This window comes from Excalfactoria chinensis, chromosome 16 (assembly GCF_039878825.1).
Source record: "Excalfactoria chinensis isolate bCotChi1 chromosome 16, bCotChi1.hap2, whole genome shotgun sequence".
In the NCBI taxonomy this organism is placed as follows: domain Eukaryota; kingdom Metazoa; phylum Chordata; class Aves; order Galliformes; family Phasianidae; genus Excalfactoria; species Excalfactoria chinensis.
In genome coordinates, this window is record NC_092840.1 from 3,182,023 (window position 1) to 3,202,340 (window position 20,318).

General features: G+C 52.4%; 1 protein-coding gene across 2 annotated transcripts in view; it reads right to left on the reverse strand.

Moving 5' to 3' along the window:
- The window catches only part of PXN (paxillin), a 38,016-nt gene that overhangs the window by 16,819 nt on the left and 879 nt on the right, over nucleotides 1-20,318 (reverse strand). For both annotated transcript variants that reach the window (XM_072351384.1, XM_072351383.1), the window contains exons 2-3: nucleotides 839-1,065; nucleotides 275-390 (exon numbers count right to left, since the gene is read on the reverse strand). In XM_072351384.1, coding sequence (XP_072207485.1) covers nucleotides 275-390; nucleotides 839-1,065 — 343 coding nt within the window. The remainder of the gene's footprint in view (nucleotides 1-274; nucleotides 391-838; nucleotides 1,066-20,318) is intronic.

Below are 20,318 nucleotides of genomic sequence, written 5' to 3' on the forward strand. Positions count from 1 at the left end.
TGGAATGCACCCCTCAGCACAACCCAGATCCAGTCCTGCCTGATGGATCCTCAAACTTCTTCCATAGCTGAGCAAACTGAAGGCCCAGGTCAACAATGTAAGTGAATATAAAAGACAGAGCAGCAGCCTCTTACAAATGAAGTAACATAAACCATCACAGAGCAACAGAAAATATACAGGAAGCACAGTGTTTGTTTCTAGTTTCAGAAGACAGCCTGAGCCACAGCAGGCTCAAGATGTGAGTCAGGCTTCTCTCTTAGCAGGGACAAGGTACCTGTAGACGTGTTCCTCCTCACTGGCACGGGGAGAAGGGGAGCTGAGCCCGTCTCTAGGAACAGAGGTGCTGGAGCTTTTGGCACTAGAGCTGTATATCGGAGACTGGGACTGAGGCTGTGGAAACAAAATTTGCATTGAAAACAGGGAACGCAACAAGAATACACACAGTGTATTGCAACCCAACATACCGCAAGAGAAAGCACAGCAGCAAAAGGCTGTTACATGGCCCACCAGCCCCCAGCAGATGACCTACACCAGGAACAACTGTTTTCCACTTGCCTCAGATTTGCCTATGAGTCGCAGAGCTGAGCTGGAAACCCCCAGCCTGCTTCCTACAGGCTACAGGACAGATGACTAACCCTAATTCCATCACACTCCCACTTTGCTGGAGCAACAACGACGGGTTTTGAGTTCTTTTCTGCTATCTGGTCTGACCTCCCCTCATTTCCACAGTCTGTTTTTAGCCAAAGTCATCCCCCCTTCTTGCTGTTTCCTCCCCTCAGCTAGTCCCAACAAACCAAGCACACACTCTCCCCACCTCCATCAGCACATGCCCACTTACTTGCTGGTGGGCGTATCTGGATACGTTTGGCTGCCACTGGTCCAAGGGATCAATCACAGTGCCATTCAGGGCCTCGCTGGAAGGCGGCGGGGGCACCGGTGGTGGCACAGCAATCTCCTGGTACGTGTGGTTTCCAGTTGGGTAGGAGTAAGGCGTTTCCTCTGTTAGAAACACCGGTCGCTTAGAGATATGCGAGGTGGTGGATTCCAGGTCTGCCAGTAAGGCGTCTGCAGGAACAGAAAGGAAATTAAAACACTCAGTACTGTGAAATCCCGGATGGCAGCTGCTTCTGCCTCATTCACAATATCCACATCAGAGAGTCTTCAGGAAGAGTTTCCATCTAAGGTGACCAACCAAACGCGCTGTGAGATGCTGCTGCACCTCGGACTTCCAGTACAAAGAAAAGGTTCAGAGGTATCAGAGCACACAGAAAAGCCGTGCCTGCCTCTGATCGTTGTCTTAACTGGAAAACCTTGCAATCACTGCGACCTGCAGTCACACAGCGTGTGCTTTGCAGTAGAGCAGCCTAGGAGAAACCTGCCTAGAGATGGACTTGCATCAGGATATTGACACAGGCTAATTACAGGCCCCACATCATCACGGAGTCATTTAACGTGGCCGCAGGCGCTGCTTTTTGCAGGAAACAAGATCTTGGGAGGGGATTTCTCCAGAGCTGAAGGCGCTGCAGGAAACATGCAACTTTCAGATGAGTCTATCACTGCGGCAGAAGGAAGATGTGCTTCAGTTTTCCTAGGAAGAATACCCCGCACATATCACACAGTTAATGAGTTTCCAGAGCATGCCAGGTAAATGCAATTTCTCCCCCTGGAAGCAATTAGCTTTGCTGGGCGGAGCCTGCTCATAGATTCCTGAAGAGAAGAAAAAACTTCCTTGCCAGGCAGAGGAACCCATTGCCGTAAGGTTAACACCTCCCAGATCTTAAAGCAGGAAAAAAAAACGCTCCCTTAACAGCAGGAGGAGAAAACCCACCTTTTGCCTTTCTGGATTCCCTCCCTCAAACTACCCTCGGCCCATTCCAAGCCCTGCACTGCTCTGCTGTGACTCACAGACAAATCCCAGCTTGCCGGGTCTTCTGTCCTGCGATCCCACCCTGCTGAGCCGGCTGCAGCCCAGGGTGGGGGAAACTCCTGCGAACAACTGCAGGCCTGCACTGCACGCAGTCCAACAGAAAGCCTCACTGGCCGCCTGCCCAGCTCTCCAGCGAGCTCAAGCACACACTCTTTAAGGCCATTAGAGAGGAGCCGGGCTGCTGGGGACAGCAGCTCTCTCCATGACAAGAGCATCAGCTCATACCTGGTAGGACCCTGCGGCGACGTGGAGCTCAGCCAGACACCAGCCACACGACTTGGGCAAACCTGGAGGAGAGGCCCTGGGAAGGCCCCTCCGCCCCACACACAGACCCAGCTGTCAGAGCAGCCTCAGTGAGCAGGAGCTGCCCTTCCCCCATGCCCGACATGGAACTCAACTCCCAGACTGTGGGGCTGAGGGTCCCAGCAGCCTCCTGCAGGCGGGGTGGCAGGGAGCTGAAGTAACCAGGAGGCAGCAGAACCAGGAGCTGAACCAGCTCACCCTAATGGCTGCCTACCAGCTCCCAGGGGCTGGCACCCGTCAGCCCAAAGCCACTTCCTCAGTGCAGCCAAGGCACTTAGCAAGCCTCCAAAAATATATTAAAGGGTCAAATGGAGGACAGCATCATCGCATTACAAGACAGAAAGGTGCTGCTTTTATATTCAACTCTTCCACAAAGCAAAGCATCATAAGAGAACAACAACAACAAAAAAAAGAGCAGTTCTGCCTGCGGATAACAAATTCCCTATTAGCAAATTAAATACTGAGTTAAATTAACTCCACGCACCTTTCATTTAGCCAGAAAGATGCTCCAAAAATCATTTAAACCAAAGGCATCTTCCCCAGGGGACCAAAATAGCCCAGGAGCAGACTCTCCAAAGGGATGCAGCTTGCTGCAGCTGGGAGACAGTGAGCTTGATCTTCTTGTTAAGTGAAAGAGCAGCCGGTGGATTGCAGAGCGGAAGGCACAGACATACCTCAGGAGAACGCTGAAGAGCTGCAGTTTTGTCAGCCTGGTCCTGTGGCTGGAGGTTTTGTGCACACAACCAGCAGAAGTGCTACCCAAGAAGGTGTGGCTTTTGCTTCTCCCCACCAATGACAAAAAGCAAATCCAACTCTACCAGGAAGTAACAATCTCATGAGGTTGTATGGCTCATCCAGCCCCATATTGGGACCCAAGTGATTTTTTCACCCTCTGCCCCCAGCCTGCCCTGCAGGACACACAGACACCATCTCACCACACAGTTCACCTCCTCAGCTCAGCACCCTCTGCTGAATGGTCCCTTGGGCTGAAACACAGCTCTGTGTTACTAATGGCACAGAAGGGAGCTCGGCTAAATGCAGTGGTTCATTCCAGCAAGCCTGCAGAAGAGGGGTCTGGCAATGCCAGGAGCATTCTGCTCTCAGGCTGCGAAGGAGTTAAGGAGACATTGCAGTTTAATGATTAACTTCCCCCATTCCCTCCCCCCTTCCTGACTTGAGCAAACAAGGCAGAACTGAGGAACAGGAAGCAGAGGGAGGAGAAAAGGCTGGAGAGGAATCACGCAGTTGGAGGGTTATACTGCAACTGTACTCAACTTCCCAGCTGATGCCAGGGCAGCTTCAGGAATGCACACACGCCTGGCTTCCCCTGTGGCACAGCATCCCTCACCTTCATCGCCCACCCCGTGTTCTGCAAAGCCTTTCTCCCTGTGCTTACCTGCCTGCTGTGCCTGGAGCCGGGTTGCTCCTCCTTGAGCTCACTGCCACGATGGAAGGAAGCTCTTCCCCACCCACGTTCGTCCCCATTTCTGTTTCCAGTCACACGTGCCCTCTTCTGGACCAATTCCAATTATCAGAACGTAATATAAGGCGAGGGAAGGAGCAAAGAAGGGAGTTTTACTGATGGAAATAAAAACAAAGAGCTGCTGCTCCCTATCTTTCTTTCACAAAAGGGACCAGACAGCCCTAACTCAGACTGTAGCAAAGGTGCTGTGCCTTGCGACTGCTCCACAAATAGAAATACTCAATTCTCACACAGAAACATTAAAGGCTCTATTGATTTCTCAGCTAATGAAGTTCTCCATCCCAAGGCGACTCCGCGGCACAGAGCTGCAGGAGGCATCCATCAGCCACTCAGCGCCACACAGCCCACAGGGCACACCTGAATGGAGCCACACAGCCGTCAGAGGGCACCACGCAGCCTGTAAGGATGGAGCTGGAACCTCGGGTGGCAGCAGCTGGCTTGGCACTGATGCACCTCACCTGGTCACACTGAAGCCTTCTGTCAGCGCTCCTGTGCTACGGAGTGGGGTGTGAAAGAGCAAGGGACACTCGATACCAGCAGAGCCACAAAGCCCCAGCTCACCGTGTGCTGCACACAAGGCACCCCAGGGTGCACCACGGCTTGGTACTGCTCAGCACAGCACCCTGCAGATGTGGGAGAGGCACAGAAGAGCGTTCTTCCCTCCACTGCAGGACCCAGAACTCACATACACAAGGGAAATCACAGTCCAGCCAGTGGGCTGCCCAGCCCACATCCTGCCTGCTGTGGGAGGACAGCTGCACTCACCTTGAAGTGACATTTCTATGCTGTGTTTCCTGGGGAGGTGGGACAGTTAAAGAGTGATATCATGGCTGATAATTTACTACCAAACAGCACTGCGAGGCATCTAGAGGTCTGGGCACGTTTGGCTCTCCCTTGTGCAAGAAAAGTCATTATTATCTATGGGGTTTTTGGGATCCTGGCCTTCCGCTCCCACACACAGCTCTGCAGATGCATTAGGTACAGATGAGTGGCTCCTAACACCGGCTGCACTGCTGCCAGCCCCCACCAAAGCCCTGCCCATCCCTCAGCCTGGGAATGAAACTGCAGCACAACATGCTCTGCAAAGTCAGAGGATGGAGGGAAAGCTACCTGATGTCCAGTGCACTGAACTCTCCAGAAAAAACCCTCGCACCAAGACGAGCAGCAAGATGAAAGAGCAGGGCAGCACCTTAGGGGAAGCCCCACTCAGCAGCTCAAGTTGCACTGAGAAGGGCACTCATCTCCAGAGGTACCCCACGTGTCCCTGAGCACACCTCATGCACTCCCAGCACAGGATCCTGCACCATCCCTGCATGTCAGCACTTGCTGTGCTCTGAATGCTCTGAACCACGTGCAGCCCCAGGGAACATTCCTCGATTTCATCTGATACAGAGCAGTAATGCCCACCTGGGGTCACAGCACAGCACAGCCCTGAGGCAGAGAGCTGATGACTAACAGGGGACCCTTTGTAGTGATGAATACAGTAACTCCCTTCTCTATAAATCTGAGCTGTGCTCAGCCCTGCCTAACAGATAGTGAGGTGGTGAGAAAAGATATTGATGCGCATCTTCCTACATGCAAAGCATGCTGCTGGGGCCCTCCCCCCCTCCCTGTGTCTTCCATGCACATCAGAATTGCTCCCAGGCTGAGGGGGCACAGCGAGGCAGAACGCATCACAAACCAGTGCATAACAAGGCACTGACAAATCCCTTCCTGCCCATCAGCAATAGGTAAGTTTGCTTTTGCCTATTAAAGAGAAGCCTTCTGTACCCAGTGTCCAGCACGACTCCAGACTCAGAGGGCTGGAAACACAGGAACCTCAGCACAAAGATGCCAGCATTAGTGCCAGAAGAGAGAAAACCACCTGGGCTTTCCACGTGGAGTTCATGGCTGAAGATGAGCCATTGCGCCGTGCTGACACAACACACTGGAGCATCACCAGTGCAGCAAGCAGATCAAAAGGTAGTGGTCACATTTTCTTCTTCATCCTATCTGCTGGGAAGGAAACGGACACACAGTTGAGGCAAGATGCTTCACGTGCTCCATATATCAGCCTTCCACGTTCAGCAGCTGAAAGCCACTTATGCACAGCCATCAAACCACACACTGCCTGCAGCTCTGCTTCAAACAAGAGGCATCTGGAAAGCAAGCAGTGCTAGAGATGGGATTCCTCACCTGGCCACCACATGGAGCCTATGCTGCAGCATTCAGACTTAGTTCCACCTCCCAGCATCACCCTGCCACGTGTCCCTGACAGCCCAGGCACACCAGGACGTTGGGGTGAGATGTGTGAGCACATGCTGCAGCACTTCTCCCAGCACAGTGCAGTGTAGGTGGCTGCACCTCTGCCATTCCTGCCCACACAACCAGAACCACACCACATTCCCCTGGGTTAGGCAGCAGTAGGTTTGCCACTGACTTGGCAAATGGAAATAGAAAGCAAAATAGCTGTAATTACTGGTGTAAATGAGGACATGGACAACGTGTCATAGTTGTGTCCCCTGGCGTAAGACCAGCTGCAGATCCTCATGTGCAGAACGACAAGCCATTCTCCAGCCACTTTTTCTTCATAGCTTAAGATGCTGAATTCAGGTCCTAGATTTCTGCTGTTGCCTTAAAGACAATGAGGGGAACCACCTTCAGAACCAAACCCTGAGCTCCCACATTCATCCAAGCAGCCTTTTCTGCTAAATCCTGGAATCCAAATCTGAAAAATCTTAGGGTCGAGTGAGTCTTCCCTCCCTCAGCTCCAGCAAAGCCAGCTCACATACAGGGAGACAGCTCAGGGCAGTAACCCAACCCTTGGCAAGACAGATTTACATTGTGAGTAACTGCAAAGGAATGGGGAGCTTGGGTATATTTATCCTGTTAAATGGCCTTTCAGAAGAATCATGTGCAGTGCTTGAAACTGCATCCCGAGGACTTGCAGGAGCCTTGCTGCTCAACTACTCACTGCCTTCAGGCGTCAGCAGGAGCCCCAGAACAGCAGCACTGCTGTCAGCCATCTCCTTTTCAATGGTAAATGTGACTTAATGCAATAGAGGAGAACTGTAAGAAATTGAACAAACGTGAACAGGTGAATATGGGCATTAACTTCCAGGTAAAAAATGCAGTGGCAGCGAGTGACAGCGCTGGGTAAGAGGGACAGCAGGACTGCTGTCAGCACATGGCATGGGCAGCTCCAACAGAGGGCATCAGGTGAAAATCCCCAAAGCTTCACAATTCCCTGAAGCTAACGGTTCCCCTTAGATGTAAGGGTGGATGGCAGAGGCACCCAAGGCTCCACAAGAGCTCGTACTGTGACAGACAGAATTGCTTCCAGCAGCACCTGGTGGCGGCCACCACGAATCCCACCCATGCCACAACCAGAACACAGCTAAACCCACCAGCCTTCCCCAGGGCAGCAGCCCACACAGCCAGCTCTAATTAGACATTTGCTGGCAGTGGTTAGACACCACGCCAAGGTGCAGTCTGGACAATCAGCTGCAGCAGTGGCTGTGGCTTCCTGTCCCTACCACTGAGCCCCACAGCAGAGAGTCCAACCCAGGGCTTGTGGCCAGCTAACATGCACCACCACCACCCCAAGCACAGGGCTGCAGGGCTGTGCAAGTAGTCCGACACTATTTCGGTAGCTGTCTGTTGGCTCCCTGCACACCTGGGGTGTGAGGATGAGTCCAAGCTTATGGCAGGGTGTGCAGCCTCACGCTACCCCTGAGCCCACAGTCAGACACTTCCCCACCAACACAGCCTCTCCACCCTGCTGAAGTTATTCATTCTAGATAAACTCACCCGGTTCTTGGAAGCCCATCCCCGGCCTCTCTGCAACTAAAGCAGCTCCTAGAAAACATTTTGAAGAGCGTGACGCCAAAATCCAGCTCTTCTCTAAACAGACAGAATAAACAGTCTGGTAGAAGCAGGAAATGCTGCACCTCCATGTACCAAACTGTCCAGAGCACAAACTGAAATCCAGCATCATCCAGCTGAAAGAAATCCCCCATCCTCCTGTCCCATTCCCATCATTACCCTGTGCCGACAATGCAGACCACAGCAAACGCAGCCTGAAACAGTTACAATGAGCAGACAAACTCTGATGCTCCGAAACTCAGATGGCCCTCACCACTACCAACCACTATCCCTGACACGGGCTTTGCAGCCCCACAGGGCTCCAGCAGGGCTATGCAGCATACAGCCTGACTGGTGCAGCTCTGCTAACACCAAGCATGTCCCACAGTGCTCAAGCATTAGCTTTTGACACAGACAACCAACCCTCTCCCATAAAACTCTGAAGAAACGCCAACTCAGCATGCTACAAGAGAAGGCATTAAGTGAGCTCGCACTGCTATGGGATCCTTCTGAGGGGCGGAGGTGAGAGAGTAGTGTGTGCTTGTTCTGAGAAAACACAGAGGTCAGCACAAGATCCTTCCTGAAACCCACCACACCACTTCCTACCAAATAACAGAAGCATTTCACTGTGCCACGCAACTGCCCGGTAACCTCGGCAAGGGGGCAGCGTCAGCGTTTTGATGGAGCCAGCCTGCCAGCATCACGAGGACAGCCTGCTCCTGTGCAGCCAAAGAGGCTTCCAAGGGCACAGGCACTGCTGAGGGCAGCCAGCTGCCTGCAGGAGGCACCAGAAGCCCCAGGGACTCAGGGCTCCACGCCTGGAGGCAGCATCCCCAACCACCTCTTGCAGCACTGATGCCACAGGATGGGGAACCCTTCCAGCCCAGGGTTGGCAGGAAGGTAACCTCACCTCACCCCGACCCACAGGGCATGGGATCAGCATTGCAGCGGGCAGGCTGACAGACACAGCAACCGCCTTGAAGATCCGTGTCAGCACAGTTTCCTGGATGAAACCACACAAACCCACAGCGTTCCCTGGCCTACAGTCCTGCATGAAGGAACCACAGCAGATTCTCCTGTGGGAACAGAAGCTTTTCCATTTAGCTCTTGAACAATATGTGAGACCCCAGCTCAGGCAGAGGGAAATGAAGCACTCACAGTCATTCTGCCTCCCTTTGACCTCCCTAGAAAAACCTTCACGGCCCTTCTGCTATCTCAGAACACTCCTGAGATGTTTCACATCATCTTCAACGCTTTGAAGACGTTTGTTGAGCATTCTCACACTGGAGGTGGTCTGTGACTTAAGTATCATCTCCTTTCAGAAGGGATGCAGTTGGTGCACCAGAAAATAAGAAGAGCAGGAAGATTATCGGACACACGTCCAGAAGGAAACATGGTTTTGTTTCCTGTATGTGACCGGAATGGAACTCCCTGCAGCCAAACGGAACAGCCTTTTCCAGCTCTCCCAGTTATCCTCAATCCATCACTCTTGGAAACAATCTCTCAATGGCTGTGTAGATCCAAAGACAGCTAGAGCAAAGTGGGGCTGGATAGACACAGCCTAACCTGGCTGCTCAGGTCTGCTCTGCTCTCCTCCAGGGAGCAACACCTGAGCCCACCAACACCACCTCCACAGCTCTGGTTTCTCAGCCTGCTCACACCCAAATGTGAGACCTCCTATTCATTTCTCATTGCCAGAAAGTCCCAGGGAGGGTGGGAAGGAGGAGTCACTTCCTGTCACAAACCACATCCACTTTTAAATAGCACAGTTTTCCCCACACTAGAAGTGAAAAGAGACCTCTTATACTCCACTGCTTAAATTTACAGCCCTGAGCAGCAACCTCAGCTCATCCCAGGAAAAAACACCCTATGTTAAGGCCCGGAGCCTTAAGCTGAACTCACACCCCACCTCACTGGGCAGACGACTGGTTCTCGTGTTGGAGCCACCAGAGTCCAGCAGCTCAAACCTCAACTCCTCTGTGGCACAGCTGGGGGAAGCTGCCAGAGAACACAATCGCTTGCGTGGTTCCTTCCCTTCTTGATTCACTGCGCTCTCGAGCTGAATCCTAAACAACAGGAAACAATTACCAAAAATGGACAAGTTTAAGTCAAAAAATTCTTCTGCCGTTCTATGAACAGTCTACTGAGGAATCAGGAGAAGCATGGAAAGAGTTGGCAAGTCACAGCCCCGGCACATCCCATCGCACAGCAGCAGAGCCCACCCCACGGCTCGCACGCTGGTGAGGAGCACAAGGCAGCGCTGTGGCTTTCTGAACTGGGAAGCTGAAGGTTGCACAAGAGAAGTTGGGAAGTGTTCTACGTATTGCAGAGACTCGACCAGATTTCACTCAGTGCTTCAGCTCACGGCTGCCAGTGAGGAGCAGCCCCCAGATGACCGCCTGCCCACGTTACAGCACTCACAGCAGAAGTGCGGGCTGTCTTCAGCCAGGTTTTTCTATTACAGCAGCTGACAGCTCCACACCTTAAACCCGAAGCTCCAAGAATTCCATGTGGCATCGATACAACAGGCTGCAACTCGCAGCAAAGCCTGCAGCCACAGCACCCAAACTCTGACGGGGACCACAAATCACAACACTCACAAGTCCCCGACAGTGAGAAGAATCGTCTGCCATACAGGAGTGGAGCTGACCCACAGCAGCAAGCAGCCCAATTTAGCATGGCAAGTCCATGTTATATCAGAATAGAAAGCAAGTCTGCCTCTCAGGCCTGTCCTAAAAATACTTAAGTTGGAATTTCTCAGCCTCACTCTGTTGCCAGCTGCGAACCCCACCTGCCACCATGTCTTGGTCAGAAGCCTCTCCTCCAGAGAGCAAACAAACTGATGTTCATACAGGATGTTACAGCTGGGCCCCCTGAAGAAGAGAAGCAACAATCTGCACAAATGAGGTTGTCTCGCTCCCTCAACCACCAAATTGGAAACAGCTTTGGTCTCCAAGGAGGGTAAGCACAGTCTCTGACACTGCCCTCCCAGCGCTGCTCTTCTTGTGCAACATCTATTTCTGAGCTCAGCCTGAGAGCATGCAGCTCCTCGGGCACTTCCAGGAAGTCCCAGACAAAGGCACCAGCAAATGGCCAGCGCTGACCTCACTGCCTCCGGGAGGCACCCACAAAACTGAAGGACGTGGGCTCAGCCAAACCCAGCTGACTTCAATGGGACAGGTCGGGACGTGTGTATGTATTTTACACATGTGGCAGAGCAGCTCAGTGCCGACCTGGGCTGAGTCGCTGCCAGCACCCGTGAGGAAGAAAGCTGAAGAAAAAATGAATCGGCAACACATTCAAATGTTAGTACCCTTTCTACCCCTCTCAGGCAAAAGGGCGATCGAGGCTTCCCCATGCACGCCATAGGAATTCCTACGTGCTGCTGGTTTCCTTCAGAACGTTTCTAGAAACAGGGATCAACATTCCGAACAGAATCCAACAAGATCTGCTCCTCCTCTGCCAAAAGAACAAAAAACATTCCCGAAAACCAAACAAGCAGCACTGAGCTCACCCCACAGGGACAACTTCCCACGGCCAAGGCTGATCCAAAGACCAGCTCCCTTGTAGTCCGGCAGGAAGAGGGGCTCAGTGCAGCAGCTATCTGAGGAACCAGACCCTTCCTGCTGGAGCAGCACGCAGATCCACAGCCCTCGGTCAGACGGTGCTGCTCCGCAGGCTGCCACACCTCACCCACGCTGCTCTCTTCAAGCTAGATACACCGCAGTGATGCCACGTAATCAATACATGGTCGTAAGTCTATCTGCAGCCAAAGGAAGGGTTCCCTCTACCTCTTACTCTCCTTCCCACGTGCAGATGCCAGGAGTGAACGCCACACGCCTCCTGCAGCAGACCAGCAGCTTTCTTCCTCCAGCACACTCCAGCAACCTGGAGCAGGCAAATCGTTCCCAGGTCTTCCCAGAGAACAGAGAGGCAGAGAACCGCACAGACTGCAAGCACTGCAGGCAGGAGTGAAACAAGCCCCCATCACTTGTGTGCCAGACACTGTATGTGTTGGACTAAACAGCTGAGAGCGGAGGGATGGGGCAGCCAGATACTTCCAAGCAACCTTCTGTGTGCCCACTGAAAGGAGGACAGGCATTTTAATGGCATTTTTTAAGACCTGGGTGGACTGCATTTGCATAACTGTAGGCAGCACCAAGCTGCAGCAAGCACTGATGAGTAGCAGATCACCCTTCAGGGGGGTTTCTAAGCAGGAGCCTAGTGCCACGAGGTGTGCCAAAACAGCAGTAGCTTCCAAACCTTTGAGCCACGCCAGCCCTCCTTCACTTGTAATTTCAGGGCCCCCAGGTGGAAATGAGACGTTGGTGAATGTGAGGATTTAATGGGACCCCTCACACAGCTGTGCAGCACTTACCACTTGCAGGCCACAACTTGGAACTGCTGATTCTACTCATCCGGGGAAGGAAAACATCACATCAGGGCTTACGGGGGAGCAGGGCACCACAGAGCTCAGGATACAGTTACACAAGATGCAGAAAGACAAATTAACAGTTCACCACTGCCAAAAATGGAGAGGTTTTACTCTCCCTTTCCAGATGTGCGCCGCTGCCACTTACTTCTCTTGGCTCCAGCTCTTACGAGACCCCTCTGCCAACCAGTTTAACAGAATACAATTCCCTTCCCCCCCAGAAAAAAAGATATTGTTCCTTCAGAGTTAGAAAAGTGAAGTGAGGAGAGCAACCAGCAGAAAGGATGGGGTACGACCCTTGGCAGAGGAGGCAGCAGAAGGCACAGGAGATGGAAGCCCAGCAGGGGTCAACCAGCCCATTGGCACAGCTTCCTACCGGGCCATTTCAGACCCAGCATCACATCCAGCTGAAGATCGCTGTCACCTTATCCATCTGCACACAGAATGGCTTTGGACTCAACCAGAGACAAAACACTGTTGGAGTTTGCACATTCTAACTTAATTATCTGCCTTATTAAAAGTAAGAGAAACAGGAAGGCACGTGGACCTATAACTAATACATGGAAGATTTGCACGGTGGTGCAAGAATAGACACGAAACTTAAGGAAAGAAAAAAACCCTGCATCTTTTAAACAGTGGAAATCCTATCCAAACAGCACAAACAGATCTGAATATAGACCCTGCCGGGCAAAGCGCCAATGACAAAACTTGAGACACCCATAAAAGATGATGAAATGAAGGACAGAAATATTAGTACAAATTCCGAATTCATTACAAGCATTAGAAGCACAAATCCTGCCCATGAGATACAAAACCCTCTGGCTATCAAGCAGGAGTCCAGCAGCACAGGGCAGCACGCTAAAGAGGCACTGCCACAACATCCATGTTCAGTACAGCCTCATTGAGACAATCCCAACCTGAGGGATACCATCATGCACACTTGGAAGACAGAGCTTATTCCACCACAGCAACTTGCTAGTACTTAACAAGTAGAGCTCTGAAGAGTGTAAATGCAAGCAAAGCGCAACAAATGCAAACCTGCCCTTAAAAACCAAGGGGTATCACACTGCAAAACCTAACACCTTCATGGAGAAAGGAGGTCCCAGCACATCTCAGCCACTGCGGGTACCAAATGAGATCTCAAAGGCCTTTTCCAGCATAAAGGAAAACACGCTTAAAATGGTGGACCCCTCTAGTTAGGAAGCTGTGGTTTCTGGAAGGGCTGTCTGCAACTGAGCAGGAGCACACTTGGAAGCAGTGGTGAGCTCTGTCCAGGCCAAGACACATTAAGTCATCACTGGGAACAGAGCTACACGAAGCACTGCCAGCAGCACGATGCAAACAGCCCAAACAGGGCAGGGGGAAACGACGACACAACGTGCAGCATCTTTCAGTCACGTAGATCTTTGTAATGCTTATGACTACAACAGGTAGGAAGCTTTAAGAGGAGGTTTTCAATGAGCACTCCAGAGAAACCTAAAGATGAACCAAAGACAGAGCAGGTAAGCAGCACCACTGGAAGTCCATCTCCAAGAGAAGCCCACAGGGTACATCTCCATCGCAGTGCTTTGCATCGGAGCACCTCACTCTGACAACTGAAGGCTGCTTTGCTCACAAGAGAACTCATGACCACAGAAGACCACGATTAAATAATGATGGAAACGGAGCAGAAAGATTTTGGGAGGTAGAAGAGGAGTAAAAGAGACCAATCTCTAGAGCTGACCAAAAATGGAAATGCCAGCAATGCTGAAATAGAAGCAGCGTTAAGAATAACCCCCCTCCGTAGGTACACGAAATAAATCCTTTTGCAAACCACCTTCTAAAAAAGGGTTTTCAGCAGGATCTCTGGTTGCCCCTCCACCCATTCCTAAGGCACAAATCACCAGGCAGCTGAGACAGCCGGGGCAATTTCTCACAGTCATTTGCAGAAGTCGAGATTCCTGGTTCCTCTGTTTCTGCTTTGCTGAAAATTGAGTTGACTTTACTTGTCTCAACCCATCACAATCTGCACCGGGTGCAGCAGGGATAACTGAAGTCCCGTTCATTTTCCTACCGAGTTCCTCAATGCATACGTGCCTTATGCACACACAAACCTACTCACATCGCTCTGAAATTAACCTGATCCACTTCAGAGCCACGTTGGCATGCACATCACACCGAGAGCCAGAGGGACCAGACCCAACAGCTTACACGTTACATGCACGAGGACATCATCCCCCACACACACACAGCAGTGCAGCCATCCCCTCCCTGAGGACAACATCCCATTCCTCTCTCTGCTGCAAACCCACATTTAACCCCTTTGAAGCAGCTGGAAAGCAGACGAACCTCAACCCCTTCCCCAGAAAACTGAACGTTTTTTAAAAAACAGCTGTTTCTGCCAAGCAAGCTCTGAACGCGCTGCATTCCATTGCATTCAAACAATTACTCAGAAGGCAGCCAAGAATGACATAAAGCTTCCTCTGCACCTCCCGGCCCCCAGCTTTGCAGGGCAGGACAGCGCTGAGCCACAGAGCCCGGTGCAGTGCTGGCCAGGCCGGCCACAGCCTGCATCTTTCACATGTTGGCAGCAGCATCAGAGGACCCCAATGGGCCCCAACTGCCCCAAAGGGGGGGGTCCCGTGTATGCGGGACCACAGTGATCTGTTTGTGTACTTTGGTGGCAAATTAGCACCTGTCACGTTGTGCCTGTGCCCAACTCTTACAGCAGAACAAATGCTAACTGGGCTGATTTGCTCTGAGACTCGCATGGCCGAGGCCTCCCTGCACAGTCCTGACACAGAAGGTGCTGTAGGCATCAGATTTAAGCAGTGAAGGAGCAGAGGAGCAGTGTGCCACAGCAGCTGTGCTGGCAAGGTGCTGCCAACAGAGCTGCGCAGGACAGCAGAGCTCCAACCTGCCAGAGCCCCAGCAGGACATGCTGGCAGCTACAAGCTCCACATTACAGGAACCTACCTGACAAACACATCCCAACCTCCACACGCTCGTCCATGACTGACAGTTTGAGCTCTCCACAGTTCACAGCAGAAATAAGAGGCAGCTTCTTCTGGCCACGCCGCTCACCCACCCACGCCAGAGCTGGCTGCTGATAAGAGGTCTCATGACGTGGCTAAAATGGCATCTCACTCCCTCCCCCAGCGCCCGGCACTCCATGGGGATGGAGTCCAACTGCTGGAGCTGCTCACAGCACACAGAGCGGCTCCAGCTGTGTCTCACATTGCCTAACCAGGCCGACACGGCCTGAGAAGAGCCTCCCACAAACCAGCAAGAGGGAGAACTGCAAAGCCTGACAGTGCTGCTCCTCAGCATCTCATTCTGAGGGTCACCCCTGCCCCGGAGGGCAATTTGCTAGCAGCACCCTCTGACCCTGAGAAATGGGGAACAAAGACACAACTGGTGGCCAAAGGACAGGCAGTGAGGGCGGGCAGCAGGCTGCTGTCTTATTGCAGCCCCCGGGGCATCGGAGAACTCAGCTATATGCCAACAGCCTCCGGCTCCTCTGTCTGATGACCCAGTTCAATGAAGTGGCTCCAATCGAACAGAACTCCTTTCAGAGGCAGCCTGGAACTTGTTCAGACCCAAAGAGGTTACAACGAGGCAGCATTAAACTCCTAATCCTCAGCAAATCATTTACAGCCCTCCAGCCCCTGACCTTTCCTACTTGCAGTTTTCTTTGCCCTCTTCCACTCTCAGGAAAACCTGACCCTGCCCCGGCCTATGAGCCACCACATGCTTCCTACAGCAGGGAACAGAAGGCCACTGCTCACCTTGCTCTGCACAGACGGAGACAAAGATCCTACAGAGATACAGACAGATGTGGATTAATTCCATCCACCAGCTCAATTCCGTGACAAAAACACGGGACTGGTTTCTTCCTGGAGACCCCATGTGGTCTTCACAGCTAAGCCATGTAAAGCACAATTCCCCACCCAAAAAGCATCACTCAGAAGGTTCGTCCCCTGGAGCAAAACTTTCATTTTTCTTCTCATTAAATGTTCTTTAAACATTTGCAAAATGTTTAGAGCTTGAAGCAAGTGCAATGGACAGTAAAAGCCAAGCAATGCAGCCACAGCACTCTGCCAGCCAGCCACGCTCAGCAGCCCGCCCTGCAGAGCCCTGCACACCAAGCACAGGAGTGCTGTGACCAGCAGCGTGGCAAACAGCATTTGAAGCCTTCCAACACTCCAGCCTCATGGAAATGACCCCTACTAAACTTGTTCACGGTGCAGGAGGCAGCCCCAGGGTGCTGCAGGAGAAAGGAGCAGGGCAGTAACAGCGCTGGCTGCCTCCCCCTGGGGCCTGTCCTGTGCACTCAGATCCGCAGCACAGAGCTTCCTCCAGCAGCTTCAGATAAGTTTCCCATGTAAGTTCAGAATAATCACTGCCCGCTGCATTTACACGAGCAGTAAAGAAAAATGCTCGCCAGATTCCTCAACAGCACAAGCACGTAACCTCGGGGACACGAGCTCCTATGGCTGGAACACCAAGAACACCAAAGCTGTTCCCAGTATGCTTTGTTTGTTTTATGAGGATTTATAAACATAACTTCAAACTGTCCAAATGCTCCGGAACCTCTGCCCACAAAGCCCAGCCAGCTGGCCTGTGCCGCTCTGGTGCCATTTGCCATGAGAACAAGCACAAACTGGGAAAGGGGGGGGGGGGGAAAGAAATGACAAGTGATGTGATACAGTCATATGTTATTTTTTTTTCTGGTGTATCTTTAGAACACGACATTCTTTGAATGACTTCACGACGGTCTGTGGTAAAGACTTTGAGTAGAACGGCTGTGGGGAACGTGGAAGGGAAAGGAAATGTCTCCCCGCTCACAGGCTGCCCCGATGGGGGACGCAGAAGGGATGAGCAATCAGAATGGCAGCACGGGAACACAAACAGGGCTGAGAACAGACACGTCTAAATCTAACTCAAACTTGCCGCTGTGTGTTTTTCCAGCAGGAGTGATGGGAAACGTGAAAGAGAGACTGTTCTGAGGGGCTGCGGGAAGCTGGTTCAGAAACACAAAGCTGGCAATAAACATGAAGCACACTGTGCAGGTAAGGAGCTGCCATCCCTGTCGCACAGATGCAAAAACAATTCGCCTGGAGGCAGATCTGTGGATAAATAGTTGCTTTATACTGAATCAAACATCAGCTCCAGCTGAAAGAGGAGCCTCACCCACAGCCTCATCCACAGCCTGGTGGTGGGGTGGCTCTGTGTGAACACACGGTCATAAAGAGCAAGGAGCCGACCTGGCTAAAAACCAACCAGTTCTAACAATTTGCAGAGCAATCAGCTTGCTGATCCAGCTGACCTGGCACCCACGTTGAAGGGAGATGGGAAAAAACGCAGCTGCAGCCCAGCCCCTGCACTGCATCCAGCTGCCCCACCACAGGGCAAGGGAGCCCTGCTTCCCAAGCCAGCAGCTCACATCTGTCTGGGCTGGGCGACAGGGCTGGTTTCCAGCAGGTCAGCAACATGCACCGAGCCGCCCCGCAGCCCCGTTCCCACTCACTACGTAAGCAGAAGCCCACGATGGCTGGGGAAGCAGGAATCACCATTTTTGGCTGCAATCTGAAACTCAACTGGATGAGGCACACAGCGAGACGTTACACACGCTGAAAAACAAGAACGGGACCCAAATGTCTCCACAGTTCCCTACTCAGCACTTTAAATTCGATTGCCTAATAGCCATGGCATCCCATACTTGCAGGGAGTGCCACCAGACCTCACTCAGCGCAGACAGGCCAGGCTCGATCCCTGTGTCCCATCCTCCTGCTGTACACAGGGAAGCTCCCCCGGACAATGCTTCACTTTCATGCAGCTGAAGCAGAAGAGCGTGTTCATTAACAGCTTCCTCATCAGAACGGGGCACAGAGCAGCACGCAGATGGAAGCACAGCCTGAGCTGCAGAACAGGGAGCTGGGATCCTGCTCACACACACTGCTTTCCCACCAGGGTAACATGGCTGAATTCAGAATGCGTTCCTGCTTTCTCCAAAGCCATGGGAGCTCTGGGCTAACACAGCCAGCTAACTAACACGGCCAGCTAACTAACACGGCCAGCTAACTAACACGGCCAGCTAACTAACACGGCCAGCTAACTAACACGGCCAGCTAACTAACACGGCCAGCTAACTAACACGGCCAGCTAACTAACACGGCCAGCTAACTAACACGGCCAGCTAACTAACACGGCCAGCTAACTAACACGGCCAGCTAACTAACACGGCCAGCTAACTAACACGGCCAGCTAACTAACACGGCCAGCTAACTAACACGGCCAGCTAACTAACACGGCCAGCTAACACAGCACTTCTGATGGATCCCTTTGGTGGCTGCAGGCTGTTTCCTGCTCCCCCACAGCCATACTGTTGTCACACAGGCTCAGCTTAAGGGATTCAAACATCTCTGTCACAGCAGTGGGTCAGAACCCCCCCCCGGTGTCACCAGAATTGTGCTGCTACCGCCTGTTCCGCTGCCAGACTTCAGAATTCCGACCCTTCTGGAGCTTGACGTTTCATACAACGCAGCTTAAGGGGAAAGTGGGTGACTAAAAAAGGACCAAGAGAAACGGAGGCGCCGCGATTCCCCCGTCATGAGAGAGCAGGCTGAGATGGAACTCTCACTTCTTCCTCTAATGGGTGAGAAGGTGTCAGAGGCTCAGTTTTAACCAGGAGGGCAGCTGAACACTCCGGGTTAGTTGACCTCTCCCAGACAGAGACAAAGCAGCTAAAGACAGCACCGAGTCCCGACTTTCCATGGAAATAGAGCAGCAAGAAAGGAAGCCTCTCTGCACCGCACGCTGCTCGAGGCAGAGGACTCCCTGTCTGAGCTGCCCAGGACAATGAAGCCCCTGTTTTACAAGGGCTCAGAACAGCTAAGAAGCTGAAACAAGTCAGAAGCCCATTGTGCAGAGCAGTAGCTCTGTTTGCAGTCTTCTCGCCCAGCACCAGGAACCACTCAGAAACACGAGCCAGCAGAAAGCACCAAACAACCTGAGCAGCCCTTCCCCCAGCACCGCTCCTGGGGCACAGCTGACTGTCAGCAATCCCATAGTGAACGCTCAGTCCAATCAATACCAGGTATGACTGCAGATGGAAGGCACACTCAGAGGCGGCCACGAGGCCAGCAGCACAGACCTGCTGGGACAGGTGGCAGGCAGGAGCACACTGAGCCCCCTCCTTGTGCCCACAAACCGACCTTGAGAGGGTTGAGCCATGAAGATGGGGTGGGTGGAAGCTCCCTAGAGAGAGACAGCTCTTAAAGTACAATCTCTTGTACTCTGAACCTTTGTGCCCAGAACTTCAAAGCCACGTTGCTAGACAGGCGTTCTCCAAAAGGAAGCATCCTCCTATACCTCCATACAGCTCAGTCTCCACACAGCCTAAAGCACCACCATAAATACATTCTTATTAAGGAGCAGAAACAACTTTGCAGAACACCCCTCTCAAGCTTCAGTCAATGCTGTTTTGTTTCTGCTTGCAAAACCCAGTGGGGAAAAAAAATGTCTGAATAAATAACTGAGCAGTAAATGGGAATTTCAACGCCTCCAAAAGCAAGCTTCTAAAAGCAGCACCACCTCGCATTGGAGCGGCCAGAGCTCTCAGTAAATAAATAACACTGCACATGACTTAGCCAAGGTAGTGCCATGGAACCAAGAATAATCCAGCAGCTCAATCTGCCTGAAGCAAACGCATGTGACAGATCACCTGTTGCTGGGGGCACAGCACGTAACAACACTGCAGAGCCTGGGGACAGGCAATACTCCCTGTTAGGACCCACACCCATCCGCACAACAGCCAGCTTCCTGCCCAGCTCCAAGCACGTCCTCAAAGCGTTTCCTCTCAGGCTGAGGGCAGGCAATGTGAGGCTGGCCAGCTGCCCAAGCTCCCCACCCCCCCCCCATCCCACCATGTGCTGCTGCAGTTTGGTCAGGCCCGGCTCCCTGTGCTGCTGGGACGCAGCTTCCTGCAGCAGCTCCATGCTGCCATTCCTTCCTTCAGCAGCTCCATGCCGCCATTCCTCCAGTGGGAGCGGGATGGCCCAAAGATTTACGATAAGCTGGGGGATGTTGGAGCAGAGACACCCCTGGCACTGCGTGGTGCTCCCTCACACCCAGCCAGGCACAACAGCAGCTTCTGCAGCACACGGAAGCGCAGCACAGGGATATCTCAACTGATTTTATGCAGCATCAACACCAAACCTACACCGTGTATGAGCTCAGCACAGTGCTACGCCTTACTTATGTATCCCTACCGTAGGATGGCTTGGGTTGGTAGGGATCTCAAGGATCATGAAGCTCCAACCCCCATACTGTAGGCAGGGCGGCCAACC